Source organism: Primulina huaijiensis, chromosome 9 (assembly GCF_012295235.1).
Source record: "Primulina huaijiensis isolate GDHJ02 chromosome 9, ASM1229523v2, whole genome shotgun sequence".
Lineage (NCBI taxonomy): Eukaryota > Viridiplantae > Streptophyta > Magnoliopsida > Lamiales > Gesneriaceae > Primulina > Primulina huaijiensis.
In genome coordinates, this window is record NC_133314.1 from 7,277,067 (window position 1) to 7,291,187 (window position 14,121).

The window sequence follows — 14,121 nt, forward strand, 5'->3', positions numbered from 1 at the left end:
AACGAACATGAGGAAGAGCATCATGAAGATCTAATGGTCGAGGAGCCAAGGCGCATACCTATGCTTGAATATGCGCAACCTTCGCTGGATGGAGCACGTCGAAGCATAGTGCGACCAACTGTCAGGGCAAACCAGTTTGAGATCAAGCCAGCCATAATTCAAATGATCCAGAACACTGTCGGGGGGAATGCGCTAGATGATCCGAACACTCACATCGCCGACTTCGTAGAAATTCGCGACACTTTTAAATTTAATGGAGTTTCAGATGATGCGGTTAGACAACGTTTATTTCCGTTCTCTTTGCGTTAAAAAGCTAAATCTTGGCTGAATTGTTTGCCTGTATGTTTAATCACAACTTGGGAATACATGGCTAAGGCATTCCTCTTGAAATACTTTCCTCCATCAAAAACCAAGAAGCTGCGAGCAGACATAACCACCTTCTCTCAATTTGAGCAGGAGTCACTCTATGAGGCTTGGGAGCGCTACAAAAACTTACTGCGAAGATGCCCACATCATGAGTTGCCTCTTGGGTTAGTTGTCCAAAATTTTTACTATAGTTTAATTTCATTTAACCAAACCATGATAGATGCTGCGGCCTGCGGAAATCTGTTGAGGAAAACAGCCGAAGAAGGGTATGAGTTATTGGAGGAAATGGCTACTAGAAGCTATCATCCTCAATCTGAAAGGAACAACCAGCGGAGAAGTGCAGGAGTTCACCAGGTAACTGAACTTTCTGCTATTACTGCACAACTTTATGTCTTGAACAGGAAACTGGATGGTTTGAATATGGGTGGCACGGCTATGCGTCTTCAAGAGATATTTTGTGAAAAATGCGGAGGAGAACACTATGTTAAGGACTGTCAAGACAGTGGTCCTTTTTATGTGCCAGAAGGGGCACCAGTGAATCAAGTGGGAATCCAAAACCGTCCAAGGAATGATCCGTATTCGAACACATATAATCCTGGATGGAGGCAACATCCCAACTTCTCATGGGGTGGTCAAAACAGTCAGAATCGACCACAAGGAGGACAACCATATGGGAAACAACTGATGTACAGATCTGACTCTCCTAGAGAAGAAAAGTCTAATTTGGAGCAAATGATGTCTAAGTTTATCTCGTCCACTGAAACTAGACTCCAAAATCAAGATGCATCGATAAAGGGGCTAGAAAATTATATTGGGCAGTTAGCAAAGATGATAGCAAGTAGAGAGCCAGGCACCTTGCCAAGTAACACCGAGACCAATCCAAAAGAGCAAGTGAAGGCCATTGAGTTGAGAAGTGGAAAAATTCTAGAGTCGAGAGAAAAAGAAAAAAAGTGCCAGATGAACAGACCGAGATATCTAAAAGTAAGTCTTCTAACACTACACCAGCACCCACTGCACAATCTAAACTTGTTATACCTCCCTCTTTTCCTGCAGCACTAAAAAAAGCAAAACTTGATGCATAATTCGGTAAGTTTCTTGTGGTATTTAAAAAATTGCATATCAATATTCCTTTTGCTGATGCTTTGATGCAAATGCCTAGTTATGCTAAATTTCTGAAGGACATATTAGCTAATAAGAGGAAGTTGGAGGATCACATGACGGTGAACCTAACTGAAAATTGCTCTACTTTGGTGCAAAACAAAATCCCACCGAAACTAAAAGACCCAGGGAGTTTTTTTATTCCTTGCATGATTGGTGATGTTGTTTCTCACAAAGCTTTGTGTGATCTTGGTGCAAGTATTAATCTTATGCCGTTATTTGCATTCAAGAAACTCGGATTAGGAGAACCTAAGCCAACCAAGATTTCGTTACAGCTAGCAGACAGATATGTCAAGTATCCACGGGGAGTTATTGAGGATGTGCTAGTGAAAGTGGACAAATTTATTTTTCCTGCAGATTTCGTGGTGCTCGACATGGAGGAGGATATGGAGATGCCTTGATTTTGGGGATACCATTCCTTGTAACTGGCAAGGCCCTGATTGATATTCAAGAAGGGAAGTTGAGATTGAGAGTGGGGGAGGAAGAGATTAATTTTGATATTTTTAATGCACTTAAGCACACACTGCATTCTGATAGTTGTTATAGAATTGATGCTTTTGATGCTCTCGTGTCTAATTATGTGCAGGATGCTCTTAGGGACCTTTTGGAAGCCACCCTCACAACTGAATTGGAGGATGACGACTTGGACGAAGAAAAAGCTCAAATAGTGGCATACTTTAATGCCAACCATCCATGGAGAAAGTCAATGAAGATGAGACTGTAGGATTTAGGAGAGCGCAGAGATTTGACCCCTCTAAAGTCAAGCATCGAGGAACCACCGACGCTTGAGCTCAAACCATTGCCTCCACACCTAAAGTACGTATATCTAGGTGAGAATAACACTTTACCTGTCATTATTTCTGCTGCTTTGACAGATGTGATGGAGGACAAACTGTTGGAAGTTTTGAAAATGCACAAGAGTGCTTTTGTGTGGAAGGTGGCAGATATCAAAGGGATCAATCCATCAGTCTGTATGCACAAGATCTTGATGGAAGACAAGTACTCAGCTCTTGTGCAACCTCAGAGAAGATTGAATCCAAAGATGCAAGAGGTAGTAAAAGCAGAAACTATCAAACTCCTTGATGCATGTATTATCTATCTTATATCTGATAGTGCATGGGTAAGTCCTGTTCAGTGTGTGCCGAAAAAAGGTGGGATTACTGTAATCACAAATGAAAAAAATGAATTAATACCCACTAGGATAGTTATGGGATGGCGTGTGTGCATAGATTATAGGAAATTAAATGATTCTACCCGTATAGATCACTTTCCACTGCCCTTCATTGATCAAATGCTTGAGAGGTTAGCGGGTCATGAGTTTTATTGCTTTTTGGATGGGTATTCAGGGTATAACCAAATCATGATTGCGCCCGAGGATCAAGAGAAAACCACTTTCACTTGTTCTTATGGCACTTTTGCTTTTAGACGGATGCCCTTTGGTTTGTGTAATGCCCCTGCCACTTTTCAGCGATGCATGACCGCTATATTTCATGACATAATAGAAACTTTTCTTGAGATATTCATGGATGACTTCTTGATATTTGGCTCTTCTGTTGATGACTGTTTGCAGAATTTGAAGGTGGTGTTGATGAGATACGAGGAGACAAATTTGGTGCTGGATTGGGAAAAGTGCCATTTTATGGTACAAGAAGGAATAGTATTGGGGCACAAAATATCAGGGCATGGAATAGAGGTGGATAATGCAAAAGTTGAAGTTATCAAGAACTTACCACCTCTGACATCCATAAAGGGAGTTAGAAGTTTTCTACGCCACGCTGGTTTTTATCGGCGTTTTATCAAAGATTTTTCTAAAATTGCCAAACCTCTATCTTCCTTACTTATGAAATATGTGCATTTTGATTTTAATTCTGACTGTTTAGAGGCATACGAGGATTTGAAGGAGAGCTTGGTGACAGCTCCTGTCTTGGTGGCACCAGATTGGGATCAACCCTTCGAGGTCATGTACGACGCCAGTGATACTGCGGTGGTGGCTGTGCTTGGCCAGCGGAAAAATAAGGTATTTCATACAATTTACTACGCAAGTAAGACCTTAGATGAGGCTCAATTGAATTATGTAACAACTGAAAAGGAATTACTTGCAGTAGTATCTGCGCTTGACAAATTTCATTCATATCTTGTTCTGTCAAAAGTCGTTATTTACACGGACCAATCTGCACTGAAATATTTATTAGCTAAGAAAGTTGCAAAGCCACGACTTCTTAGGTGGATTTTATTGTTACAAGAATTTGATCTAGAAATAACGGATAAGAAAGGTGTCGAGAACGTGGTAGCAGATCACTTGTCTCGGTTGGAGCTGATTAGTAATGACTGTGTAGATCATGCTATAAATGATTGATTTCCTGATGAGCAGCTATTAGAGGTGAAACACTGTCCTTGGCATGCAAATTTTTTTAACTTTCTTGTCGCAGGCACACCACCACCAAATCTATTGTTTCACCAACGTAAGAAATTATTTTCTGACGTGATACATTATTTTTGGGAAGAACCATTTTTGTTTAAGATCTGTGCCGATTCAATGATAAGAAGGTGTGTTGCAGAGGAGGTGTTCGGTCAAATCCTTGACCATTGCCATGACCGTGAGGTAGGTGGTCATTTTGGGCCAACAAAGACGGCATTCAAGGTTCTTGAATGTGGCTTTTATTGGCCAACCCTCTTTAAGAATGCTCGTTCTTATGTGCTTACTTGTGATAAATGCCAGCGAACAGGTAACATCTCTAACCATCATGAAATGTCATTGAATAATATTATTGAGTGTGAGGTATTTGATGTGTGGGGGATAGACTTCAAGGGACCGTTTCCCAGTTCGTTCACGAAAAAGTATATTTTTGTGGCAGTGGACTATGTGTCTAAGTGGGTAGAGGCAGAAGAATACGCCACTAATGATGCTCAAGTGGTCCTGAAATTTCTTAAGAAAAATATTTTTAACAGGTTTGGGACTCCACGAGTAATCATTAGTGATGGTGGCAGCCATTTTTGCAACGAACTCTTTGAAAAACTTTTGAGCGAGTATGGTGTCACGCACAAGATCTCTACCCTCTATCACCCCAGATGAATGGTCAAGTCGAAGTGTCTAACCGAGAGATCAAAAGGATTTTAGAAAAAGTCGTAGGTGTCAGTCGGAAGGATTGGTCTGTAAAATTAGATGATGCTCTTTGGGCATATAAGACTGCTTTCAAAACACCTATAGGCACTACACCATATAGGCTACTGTTTGGTAAAGCATGTCACTTACCTGTAGAGTTAGAGCATCGGGCATACTAGGCAACAAAAGCACTAAACTTTAACTTTACTGACGCAGGTAAACGACGTCTGCTTCAATTGGATCTGTAACGTACCGAACTTTTTACTACTTAAGTTTGCGGAAAAATTAAAATTTTTCTTAAATTGAAGTGAACATTCAAAGTTCGATAAAGTAAACTGTTCGTTCCAACATAGTTGCAACAACAATCTCAAAATAAAGTTTGCCAAAAGATCTCGTAAAAATCTCATGAACAGGAATGTGAAATCAGAGTATTTGGGATTTTCATAAAATTCTTAAAATAACATTTGGCGGTCCTCGGGTCTAGTATCCTGCTCAGTCCCAGCCGGCTCCTTGGTCTCCACGCCTAGCCTCCTCAACATACTCCTCACCTGCATTGATCAAGTCTAGTGAGTCTAAAGACTCAACACGTATAAACTGAAAGGTAGCAAGTACTACATAATAAAACTACATGCAACTTAAAAATAGGGAGTACATACATGAAACTTGAACTTGCATAACAAAAACTTGAACATATGTACATACCATTAACATAAAATTTTTTTTAAACATGCTTGCATACTTGAACATACATAACTTCATCATTTTGAGAAGAGGCATGTTTCAAAGCAAGTGATCCATACATAATAAATGCCTGATCAGACAAACCTCAGTACTGTGCTGACAGGGACGTATCCACTGCCACATACATGAGATCTCCGTTCATGCTTTAACGGGTGGATTGGTCCCCGTCCATGATTTAACGCTTTTCAATCTTGATCTAAACCCATTCATAATTTAACGGGGTGGGTTGGTCCCTATTCATGATTTAACGCTTTCCAACCCCATACATAATTTGGTCACAGGACATTTAGCATACCTCAAAAACTTGAAAAATATTTTCTTGCACGTCAACATACTCACTTGGCGTTGAGGGATTCGTTGGATCTCGTTTGGGGCCGCTGCTGCAACATACTCATGTGAGTTTAAATATTTACTTGCATAACTTAGACGTAGGTACTCGAGCTCACCACCGACGTGTTTAAATAGCTTATGACATTCTAGTTTACTCAGGATTTGACCTCGTTTAATCATCGTGCTAACCATGATCTTGAACCCCAAATCAACTCTTAAGGTGAACTTAAAATTATTCCCCAAAAATGAAGGTACACGGACCCCGTGCCCTGGTCCGTGTAGGGGTCCGTGTAGACTCTGCAAATTGACACTTGGAAGAAAACACAAGCACGGACCCCGTGTCCGGGTCCTTGTACATCTCCGTGTACCTACCGGAAAAGTGACACCCGAGTGAAACAAAGGCACGGACCCCGTGTCAGTGTCCGTGTAGCCTCGGAAAAACGAAGCCTGCGCGAAAACTTAACATGACGTTTCTCTCTTCTTACTAAACCATAAGGGCTGAGAATCGATACCTCGAGACCCCTCCTAGGACACTAAGGTAATGACTCCAACCCATACAAGCTATTACAATTGCCACCAAACACGACAAATAGTAACAAACGACACAACCCGAGATTTCGACACCACTTTTCTTCCTACGACTCTTAGTTCAACCTTGTGCCTAACGACACGAAAAGAGACACCAAAAATAATCCCAACATTGTTCTTAACTTACTTAAACGCAGCAACGATCGCCCGTCGATTCCGAATGAAGCCTGCAACAAATAACTTCAACAACACAATTTACATAAAAGTCGCAGTTTGAGCAGGCCCACGAAAAATGCCATAAGTCACTCAATTGTCATCAAAAATTTTGAATTTTATATCAAATCGAAGGTATCAAAATGTTCTACGATTTTCATGTTGAAATTTTTTCCAAAATCATGACTGAAAAATCGCAGTATTTAAAAAGACAGCAAAAACGTGATTTTAGATCCAAAAATGGTTTCAAAAGTAATCTAAACATGATTGCTCAAACTTCTACACAACATTCACATGGTTTTCATACAAAATACAACACCACGCATACTATGACAGGATCGACGCAGGAAAAACAGATTATACGTGCCTTTTGATATTTAGAAATACCGATATGACGATACCGACGCGAGAAAGATGCGAGAGACGATCCGCTACGAACGTGGCACTAAATTCCTTGAAGAAAACCAATGAAAATCGCTGGGAGAACTGAAGAAATGAGGCTGCTGCTAGAGGTAGCTTAGATTCCCAAGTCCCTTGAAAATCGATCATACATGCTCGTAATAGATCCTCCAAAATCTGAATCACTCGCTCTGACTGGCCATCTGTCTGCGGGTGAAAAGCTGTACTGAATTGCAGCTTCGTCCCCATGGCTGCATGTAGGCTCTTCAAGAATGAATATGTGAACCTCGGATCTCTGTCAGACACAATGGTAACTGGGATTCCATGCAACCGAACGATCTCTCTGATATAAAGCTCCGCATACTGTGTCATGGAGAAAGTCGTCTTCACTGGCAAGAAGTGCGCTGATTTAGTGAGTCGGTCCACGATAACCCAAATGGCATTGGAGACTCTGACTGACCTTGGTAACCCAATAACAAAATCTATAGTAATATTCCCCCATTTCCACTCTAGGATAGGGAGTGGCTTAAGCATCCCTGCTGGCCTCTGGTGTTCCGCCTTCACCTTTTGACAAGTGAGGCATTCAGACACAAATCTGCGGATGCCTCTCTTCATCCCTGGTCACCAATACAAGATCTGCAGGTCTTTGTACATCTTGGTAGCTCCTGGGTGGATTGAATACGGAGATGCATGTGCCTCTGATAAGATATCTTCTCTGATCGAATCTACGTTAGGCACCCACATTCTTCCCCTGTATCTCACAATACCATCTGACACTGAGTAGAGCACACTGCCCTTGGCCTCATCCTTCAGCCTCCATTTCTGCAACTGCTCATCTGAAGGCTGTCCCCTACGGATTCGGTCTAGCAAATCGGATTGGACTGTCAGAATAGATAGTCTGGGAGCTCTGCCCTTACGATAAATCTCTAGACCAAACTTCTGAATCTCGGACTGAAGAGGTCTATGCACGGACAAATGTGCTATGACCGCGACTTTTCTGCTCAAGGCGTCTGCGACCACATTAGCCTTTCCCGGATGGTAGCTAATTTCGCAGTCGTAGTCTTCCACTAAATCCAACCATCGCCTTTGTCTCATATTCAGTTCTTTCTGCGTGAAGAAGTATTTGAGACTCTTGTGATCTGTGAATATATGGCATTTCTCGCCATACAAGTAGTGCCTCCAGATCTTCAACGCAAAGTCTACTGCGGCTAATTCAAGATCATGAGTCGGGTAGTTCTTCTCATGCACCTTCAACTGCCTTGAAGCATAAGCTATAACCCGACTATGCTGCATCAATACTGTGCCTAACCCGAGCTTAGATGCATCGGTGTACAACACAAAGTCTCCTTGCCCTGATGGCATGGCTAGCACTGGCGCTGAAATAAGAGCTCGCTTCAAAGTATCAAAGCTCTTCTGACATTCATAACTCCATACGAATTTTGCATTCTTCTTTGTTAGTGAAGTGAGTGGCACTGCTATCGAAGAAAACCCTTTAATAAATTTCCTGTAGTAGCCTGCTAGGCCTAGGAAACTGCGAATCTCAGATGCATTCTTCGGCTTGACCCATTCCTTAACGGCTGTCACCTTTGCTGGGTCCACCTCAAACCCACTGCTAGACACTATATGACCCAAAAAGGCTACCTTCTCCAACCAGAATTCACACTTACTGAACTTCGCAAATAACTTGCGACTTTGCAGGATTTGTAAGACCGTCCTCAAATGCTGGCCGTGTTCCTCATGGCTCTTCGAGTAAATAAGGATATCGTCAATGAAGACTATGATGAATTTATCAAGATAAGGCTGGAATACTCGGTTCATGAGGTCCATGAAAGCTGCTGGAGCATTTGTCAGTCCGAACGGCATCACTAAGAATTCGTAATGCCCATACCTGGTCCTGAAGGCTGTCTTGTGAACATCTGAATCTTTGACCTTCAGCTGATGATACCCCGATCGAAGATCTAACCTAGAGAACACCGAAGCTCCCTGCAACTGATCGAACAAGTCCTCGATCCTTGGAAGTGGGTATTTGTTCTTGATCGTTACCTTGTTCAACTCTCGGTAATCGATACACAACCTCATACTCCCATCCTTCTTCACAAAGAGCACTGGCGCGCCCCACAGAGAGAAACTAGGGCGAATGAATTCCTTGTCCAGAAGCTCCAGAATCTATTTTTTGAGTTCTAGCATCTCAGCTGGAGCTAATCGGTACGGTTCCTTAGAGATTGGCACTGTGCCTGGCATAAGGTCAATGGAAAACTCCACCTCTCTATCTGGTGGAAGATCTGTGACGTTGTTAGGAAAGACGTCTGGGAAGTCTCTGACTACCGGCACATCTGATATAGATGGAGTGGGTGCATCAGGTGCCGAAATAATGCTGGCCAAGAAGGCCTGACACCCCTTAGAAATAAGCCTCCGTGCCTGCATGCAGGATATCATACTAGGGAAACTTCTCCATCTGTCTAACTCAAATAGAAACTGCTCCATTCCCATCGGTCTGACCAACACTGATCTTTCTGAAAGTCAATCAGGATGCGGTTCTTCGTCAGCCAGTCCATTCTCAAGATAATGTCGAATTCTAGCATCAGCAATACTATCAAGTCGGCATACACCAGGTGGCCCTGCAGTTCTAGATCAATATCTCTGACCACGCTGGTAGCTAACAGTTCTTCCCCTGATGGGACTGTCACTGAATAGTTCACGTCAAGGCCGATAGACTTGATGTCTAAATGATTAGCGAATCTCTCCGAGATAAAGGAGTGAGTGGCTCCCGAATCTATCAGGGCCTTTGTAGCTAATCTCTTAATGAATATATTTCCTGAGAGACGTTAGCACGACACAAAACTTATATCCCAAAAGTTCTAATATAAACCTTATGCAACAAAAGATACCAAAAATGCCAACTAACAACCTAATAATCCCAAAACAAAACGAGCATGCAAGGTAAAAAATCAAATATTGTACTGAATTAAATAAATTACCCATCAACAGTGTAGTGTCTGGGTTCTCCTCCTAAGCATGCATGGCGAACACCCTGCCCTGGGTTGGTTGCTTCCATGAGGGCACTCCTTCAACATGTGGTCACTTGCTCCACATTTAAGGCACTTGCTTGATCCGTATAAACACTCTCTCGGATGCTGGCGGTTGCATTTAGGACACACTGGAAAATTCCCAGGCCTCTGAGGTGCCTTCTGCTGCTGAATAGGACCCTTGCCTTTCGGTGGTCCTTGATAAGGCTTCTTCCCCTGCTGTCCCTGGTAAGGCTTCTTAAATGGGGGTCGCTGCTGATACTGCTGCGGCTGCTGTGGAGCCTGATAGGGCCTCTTGCCCTGCCTGTCCGCCTCAATATCTCTCTGATCCTGTTCTGCCGCCAAAGCTCTAGACACGGCAACTGCATATGTAGTAGGACCAGCTACTCGGACATCTAGGCGCAAGATCGGCCGTAACCCATCCATGAAATGCTTTTTCTCGGTATCATTAGCTATTAGGGGCACTAAGTAACACCCCCTTTCGAGCTTTCTCACAAACTCGGCTACACTGCTGTTTCCCTGTCGCAGCGCCATCAACTATCTAGTCAATCGGGAGCGTACTTCCTCAGTAAAGTACTTGGAGTAGAAAACCTCCTTAAAACCATCCCAAGTCAGTGTTCGCAAATTCACTGACACTGACGCACTCTCCCACCATAGCCTGGCGTCCCTGGTCAGAAGAAACGTGGCACACCTGACTCTATCTGCATCTGTCAGCTCCATAAAATCAAAAATTACCTCGATGGACTTAATCCATCCCTCCGCTATCATCGGGTCAGTGGTCCCCGAAAACTCCTTTGGGTTCATCCTCCTAAATCTTTCATACACCGCCTCCAGTTGGGGTCTCACCCCTGCACCACCTGCTGCAGCTTGGTTCCCCGCAAGCTGTGCAAAGAACTGCGTCATTCCTGTAAGAATCTGCGCCTGCATATCTGGTGGTGGACGAGGAGGAGTGACCCTCTCCTCATCTCGGGCCTCTCGGTTCTCCTCTCTTTCTTCGCGGTTATTCATACGTCTAGGAGGCATACTATTCAAATAATTTACCCAACACGTAAACCCACATGCATGAACATTATAATAATAGCATAAGATGCACGTAATTTGGATTTAAATATGCACAGGCTGAAATCATGGTTCAATCCTTAGTACATAACATAATTTAAAACATGAAAACTTACGAACTTGAGGTGTGACTTCGTCAGCTTCTTGCAACTGGCAGTAGGCATAACCCTTTACAAGAACACCGCTCTAATACCAACTGTAACGTACCGTACTTTTTACTACTTAAATTTGCGGAAAAATTAAAACTTTTCTTAAATTGAAGTGAACATAACAATGTTCGATAAAGTAAACTGTTCATTCCAACATAGTTGCAACAACAATCTCAAAATAAAGTTTGCCAAAAGATCTCGTAAAAATCTCATGAACAGGAATGTGAAATCAGAGTATTTGGGATTTTCATAAAATTCTTAAAATAACATTTGGCGGTCCTCGGGTCTAGTATCCTGCTCAGTCCGAGCCGGCTCCTTGGTCTCCACCCCTAGCCTCCTCAACATACTCCTCACCTGCATCGATCAAGTCTAGTGAGTCTTAAGACTCAACACGTATAAAATGGAAGGTAGCAAGTACTACATAATAAAACCACATGCAACTTTAAAATAGAGAGTACATACATGAAACTTGAACTTGCATAACAAAAACTTGAACATATGTACATAAATACATAGACGTGCCATCAACAAAAAACTTTTCTTAAACATGCTTGCATACTTGAACATACTTGAACATACATAACTTCATCATTTTGCGTAGAGGCATGTTTCAAAGCAAGTGATCCATACATAATAAATACCTGATCAGACAAACCACAGTACTAGGCTCACAGGGTTGTATCCACTGCCACATACATGAGATCCCCGTTCATGCTTTAACAGGTGGATTGGTCTCCGTTCATGATTTAACGCTTTCCAAACCTGATCTAAACCCGTTCATAATTTAACGGGGTGGGTTGGTCCCCGTTCATGATTTAACGCTTTTCAACCCCATACATAATTTGGTCACAAGACATTTAGCATACCTCAAAAACTTGAAAACTATTTTCTTGCACGTCAACATACTCACTTGGCGTTGAGGGATTCGTTGGATCTCGTTTGGGGCCGCTGCTGCAACTTACTAACGTGAGTTTAAATACTTACTTGCATAACTTAGACGTAGGTACTCGAGCTCACCACCGACGTGATTAAATAGCTTATGACATTTTAGTTCAATCGGGACTTGACCTCGTTTAATCATCGTGCTAACCATGATCTTGAACCCCAAATCAACTCTTAAGGTGAACTTAAAATTATTCCCCAAAAATGAAGGTACACGGACCCCGTGCCCAGGTCCGGCTCTGGGTCCGTGTATACACTGTAAAATGAGTCGTGCAAAAAAGAGAAGGCACGGAACCCGTGCCCTGGTCCGTGTAGGGGTCCGTGTAGACTCTGCAAATTGACACTTCGAAGAAAACACAGGCACGGACCCCGTGTCTGGGTCTGTGAACACTTCTTTGTACCTACTGGAAAAGTGACACCCGAGTGCAACAAAGGCACGGACCCCGTGTCAGGGTCCGTGTATTGGTCCGTGTAGCCTCGGAAAAACGAAGCCTGCGCGAAAACTTAACATGACGTTTCTCTCTTCTTATTTACTCACAAGGGTTGAGAATCGATACCTCGAGACCCCTCCTAGGACGCTAAGGTAATGACTCCAACCCATACAAGCTATTACAATTGCCACCAAACACGACAAATAATAACAAACGACACAACCCGAGATTTCGACACCACTTTTCTTCCTACGACTCTTAGTTCAACCTTTTGTTTAACGACACCAAAAAAGAGACCAAAAATAATCCCAACATCGTTCTTAAATTACTTAAACGCAGCAACAATCGCCCGTCGATTCCCAAGGAAGCATGCAACAAATAACTTCAGCCACACAATTTATATAAAAGTCACAATTTGAGCAGTCGCACAAAAAATGCCATAACTCACTCAATTTTCATCCAAAAATTTCGAATTTTATATCAAATCAAAGGTATCAAAAAGTTCTACGATTTTTATGTTGAAAGTATTCTCAAAATCATGACCAAAATATCGTAGTATTTAAAAAGACAGCAAAAACGTGATTTTAGATCCAAAAATGGTTTCAAAAGTAATCTAAACATGATTGCTCAAACTTCTACACAACATTCACATGGTTTTCATACAAAATACAACACCACACATACTATGACATGATCGACACAGGAAATACAGATTATACGTGCCTTTTGATATTTATAAATACCAATATGACGATACCGACGCGGGAAGGATGCGAGAGACGATCCGGGACGAACGTGGCACTAAATTCCTTGAAGAAAACCAACAAAAATCGCTGGGAGAACTGAAGAAATGAGGCGGCTGCTCTATGGTAGACGAACCCTAGGTTTTTCTCCTTTAAAAACAAGAAATCTGAATTGTGTGTGTGAGTCGTGTATTAGTGTGTGTAAAAGTGTGTGTGTGCATGCGGTTTTGTGTGAAATAATAACGTGTGTGTGTTAATTAAGAGAAAATTATGGCTTAATTAACTAATAAAAAAATGCTAATTAAATGTTAATCCATTCTAAATTTAACAAATCCTTTACTTAAATTAAAAATGCACAAAATTTATAACTTGATAAACTTTAAATGTTTTAAAAAAATATATTAAAATACCTAAATCAATGTGTGTGTGTGCATGCGGTTTTGTGTGAAATAATAACGTGAATTCCCCATTTTTTGACTTAAAATAAAATACCACGTTTTAAAATTGCCAAAATCGTCGCCGGTCTCTTTTCCTCGATCCCGCATCGAATAATCGCCTGAAACGAGAAACTCGAAAAACATTTTAACGTGCATCACATAAACATAAATAATTTAAAGAAATGCATTTATAAAAATCATGCACCACTAAGACTCATTTTAAAATTAAATAAATGCTTTAATAATTAAATAAATGCATGGGTTATACGTGTTCTGAATTTGGGCACTACAGGATCAATTGGAGGAATTCCGGAATCTGGCATATGATCTCGCACTGTCATACAAAGAAAAGACAAAGAAGGCTATGATCGGCGGATCATCGAAAGGGAATTCAAGGAAGGCGAAAATGTCCTACTCTACAACTCCCGGTTGAGACTGTTTCCTTGAAAATTGAAGTCACGATGGTCTGGTCCATTCGTGATTTCTAAAGTTGACC

At 41.8% G+C, this 14,121-nt stretch overlaps 1 protein-coding gene across 1 annotated transcript; it reads left to right on the plus strand.

Moving 5' to 3' along the window:
* Window positions 1-366: 366 nt before the first annotated feature.
* LOC140983844 (uncharacterized) lies at window positions 367-2,248 on the plus strand. The gene is made up of 3 exons (XM_073451001.1): window positions 367-1,347; window positions 1,545-1,819; window positions 1,882-2,248. Exons 1-3 carry the CDS (start codon window positions 367-369, stop codon window positions 2,246-2,248), a joined length of 1,623 nt encoding a protein of 540 aa, XP_073307102.1.
* Window positions 2,249-14,121: the final 11,873 nt, after the last annotated feature.

Excerpts from the sequence above, each read along its gene's own strand:
- LOC140983844 (XM_073451001.1), top strand. The coding sequence starts at position 367 with ATGGCTAAGGCATTCCTCTTGAAATACTTTCCTCCATCAAAAACCAAG. Across the intron at positions 1,348-1,544 it reads ACAGACCGAGATATCTAAAA|GACATATTAGCTAATAAGAG; the intron begins GTAAGTCTTCTA and ends AAATTTCTGAAG. Across the intron at positions 1,820-1,881 it reads CTAGCAGACAGATATGTCAA|ATTTCGTGGTGCTCGACATG; the intron begins GTATCCACGGGG and ends TTTTTCCTGCAG.